General features: G+C 54.2%; 1 protein-coding gene across 1 annotated transcript; it reads left to right on the forward strand.

Annotated features, from left to right (window-relative positions):
- Positions 1-1,622: 1,622 nt before the first annotated feature.
- On the forward strand, positions 1,623-3,065 carry CkaCkLH20_10920 (tryptophan dimethylallyltransferase; the record flags this gene model as incomplete). Its single annotated transcript, XM_038893634.1, has 2 exons — positions 1,623-2,881; positions 2,936-3,065. 2 exons carry the CDS (start codon positions 1,623-1,625, stop codon positions 3,063-3,065), a joined length of 1,389 nt encoding a protein of 462 aa, XP_038740970.1.
- Positions 3,066-3,698: the final 633 nt, after the last annotated feature.

A 3,698-nucleotide genomic window follows, 5' to 3' on the forward strand; every position in this document is an offset into this window, starting at 1 on the left:
CACCGCTCAGAAGCGCAAGTGCGCTTAACATACTCCTCCATAGGTAGTCTAGCTATTCACTAGCTAGCTCCTTCCTAACCTTGATTGTCGGGCTACACTCAAAGTCAATCTCGACTGCCTTTCCCTCTTCCAGCAAGTTTCTCAGACTGTCAGGATGTAACCCGTTTGTTTTATCCAACTTCAACACCGCGCGTTGGCATGCATGAATTTGCTCAAACCGGCGTCGGTCATCTCCCCCGAGACCGGTCCTCCTCGCACCCTTCCAAGATGGAAAAGTCTTGCAGGCGTTGCCTAATTGCCACTCTGCTGCGTAGAGCATCTCGACTTCAGTATAATCAATCATCCGAGATACCATGATTGCTTCGTACAAGACACCGCCACTCGGAAGTTAGTCTCGGTTCCGTTTGTATAGCCGTCTCTCACGACAATGCCCGAAGGTGGGGTCTTTCATCTCATATCCAACTCCTTTCAAGAACCACTTCAAGTTTCGAAGCATCTCACAAACACTTGCCTTGGGAAAATCGTCATGTCGGGTGTCCGAGAGAATTTTTTTCTAGCCTGCGTTTCCTCCCAGGCAGAGATGCGATCAAAGCTTCGGAGTTTGTCTCGATGCCTCTCCTGATGGCTCCTGCCAAGACAACACCAAGCTGCTACTGTGTAGGACGGCGTTGAACGATGTTTCTACTCCTCCTGCGCCTCACCTACCCACTGACCCTACGGCCTTGGCCTTCGTTCTGCAGTCAGATGCAGAAAATGCGCTTGCTGCTGCTGTCTTACGACCTTGTCCTGCAGATATCCCAACCAAGCGCCATGTGCAAACGCGCAACTTGCAGCAAAAATTGCCAGGCTTTCTTGACAGAACACCGACAATTGGGACGTTTGGTTTCTGCCTTATCTGCCGTCATGCACCATTTACTGCCAATCCTCCAAGCCACAAATTCTCAGCAATCACGTCCAAAGGGAAGCCAGAGTCATATCCTGTACGAAGGCTTGCCAAGCACAGGTGGTCTGTAGAGGCCCGTTCCCTTTCTTACCAAGGCCCCAAGCCTCCCGACTTGACGACGCCGGGTCCCACCGCCGACCAGGTGGATTCATTCTCACCATCCTGCCCAATACGGTAGTCCGGCTGAGAGGAAGAAAGGACCGCATCTTAATGCGAGCTGAGGGGTGTCGCGGTAACCCAGCCGTTCGTTTTGACAGCGGGCATCCTATTCGTCAACCGTTATGAAGACTTCCTAATTCGGACATTGTCATAGTTCGCCTTGCGGTGGTAGCCATTCGATCCCGGACTGCCACGCTCTCGGCAGGGTCCAGATGTTGGCCCATCCCGGCTTCAGCTCCGTCACAGTCTTGGGTGCTGCCGTCCCTGCAGAACACCGGCAGGCCGCAACGACCAAGCCACCTGCGCGATGACAGGAAGTTTCAGGATCAGCGTCGAGCCAACTGCTCACAGCAGCCTGGACCAAGACGGTGCTAATCTGAGGGATCCGAACGATGGCAAGATATAACGTCCTAGTGTTCACCTTCTCTTCGGAGAGAAAGGCTCGAATCGCAACGACTTGATCACGCAGAAACACCACAAACCATTCTACGTTCTGCCTTCCTACTTGCCTACCGCAACGATGGCGCCCGCAATGACAGCTTCGTCGTTCAGCTCCGGCCGACCGACGTTCCCTCTACAACTCTCGCCTCGTGCTTTGAAGGCGTCTTTCAGCCAGACCGAAGTCTTGTCCCCGAAAGCTTTGGCGAAGCAGGAGAAGGATCTTTGCCTCCCGGCGCAAGATAACCTCTATATCAACAAGTCAGACCAACAATTCTGGGCCATCCGCTGCGCCGAATCTCTCGATAGCCTCATGAAGGCCGCCGGCTCTTACACTCCCGCTCAGCGTGCCGCACATTTGAGACTTCTTTCGGAACTGGTTATCCCGTCTCTCGGCCCGCATCCCACCAACGCCCCAACAAAACCCTTGTTGACGGCCAATGGCTCCCCGTTTGAGCCGTCATGGAACATCACCGACTCCGGCTCCTCTTCCATTCGTTTCTCCTTTGAGCCTCTCGGTCGGCACGGCGGAACCCCGTCGGACCCTTTCGCCCAGAAAATGATTCCTGCTCTCCTTCCAGCCCTACAAATGTTTGGTCACGGAGTCGATACGCGGTGGTTCGAGCAATTTGCTTCGGCCCTATTCCTTGACGAATTCGAGACCAAAGTTGCCCTCGAGAAACTCGGCCCCGATCACCGCGCGCCGACCGCCTTCCTAGCTTTCGACCTTGACGGCGCCAAGGCTGTATTCAAGACGTACTTCTTTCCCGTCCTCAAGCACATCGCCACCGGCGCCTCCACAGAATCCATCACCTTCAACGCCATCCGCTCTCTCTCCCCCGGCGGTGATCGCCTAGCTCCTGCCGTCAATGCCACCGAGGAATACTTCAAGAACGCTCCGTTCCCCATCCCCGTCGAGATGATTGCTCTGGACTGCATTGATCCCGCCGCCGGCGCCCGCGCTAAGGTCTACGCACGCACACAATCCAACGCCTTCGACGTCGTCCGCCAGGTTGTCACTCTCGGAGGTCAGGTCAAGGACGAGACCACACTGGAGGGTCTCGAGGCCATGCGTAGCATCTGGCACTTGCTCCACAACGAAGCGGAACCTTACGCCGACGACTTCAACAAACAGCCCAAGGTCATGGAGACCCTTCACAAGGGTATCTGTTACGGTTTTGAGTTGAAGCCCGGCTCCCAATGGCCCGAGGTCAAGTCGTACGTCCCGCTCTGGCAGTACGCCGACAACGACGCCGTAATCGCTGCCAACCTCGCCAAGGCTTTCAAGTCGAGAGGATGGCCGGTTGCCGAGCGTTACGAGACGGACCTGCCCAAGTGCTTGTGAGTGTTCCCCGAATCCTTCTCCCACGTGCGCCGTGCTGACTGCCGCAATAGCCCCCGTTCGGACCTGAACCGTGCCACCGGCACCCACTCCTACATCTCCTTCGCCTTCTCCAAGAAGAAGGGCGCCTACCTGACCATGTACTACTCCATCAAGCCCAGTGACTCCATCGTGGCTTTCTAATCAGCTTGAATGACGGCGCGGATGGTGTTGGGCGATGAGGTTATGGATGGCAGTTCTTGTTCTATGATTTAGGGATGTTTTGCTTTTAGGCAGTTCGGGGGCTCATTGGTTTGGAGCAGTTATCCCCGGCATCACTCTTTTAACGTATTTATGGGTCATGTCTGGCGTTTCACTGATGGATTGATAAGGGAGGATTTGACGACAATTACGACCTCATCAAATTGAAAGCATAGCATAGTGTATGCATCTCACACCAAACATGTTTTCGGTCAGCTTTTGCTTCGCGTTCTCAGCCTGCCAATAGCTCAGCTCGTCTTTCAAGTGCTGTTTGAATGAAACGAGTCCTTACGACCTGCATATTTAAACCGTCGTCCGGAGCAGATCGTTGAACAGGGCAACAGAACATGTATTCCTGTTCCCAGCTTGGACATTTCCATTCTCAACGGACACACGGACATCGCAATGCCATTCCGGGAGTGACAATCACACACAAGCCGACAGATTGGACTAGACTCTTCCTGTTGTCAGCAACATGTTCCCATTCTGCAAGTACTCGCTGCTGTATACGCACCGGGAGGACAAAAGAGGCAGAGAGATGTGCTGATACTTAGCTCGCGACTGTTCTTGTGCAAC

This window comes from Colletotrichum karsti (genome assembly GCF_011947395.1).
Source record: "Colletotrichum karsti strain CkLH20 chromosome Unknown Scaffold44, whole genome shotgun sequence".
NCBI classification, from domain to species: domain Eukaryota; kingdom Fungi; phylum Ascomycota; class Sordariomycetes; order Glomerellales; family Glomerellaceae; genus Colletotrichum; species Colletotrichum karsti.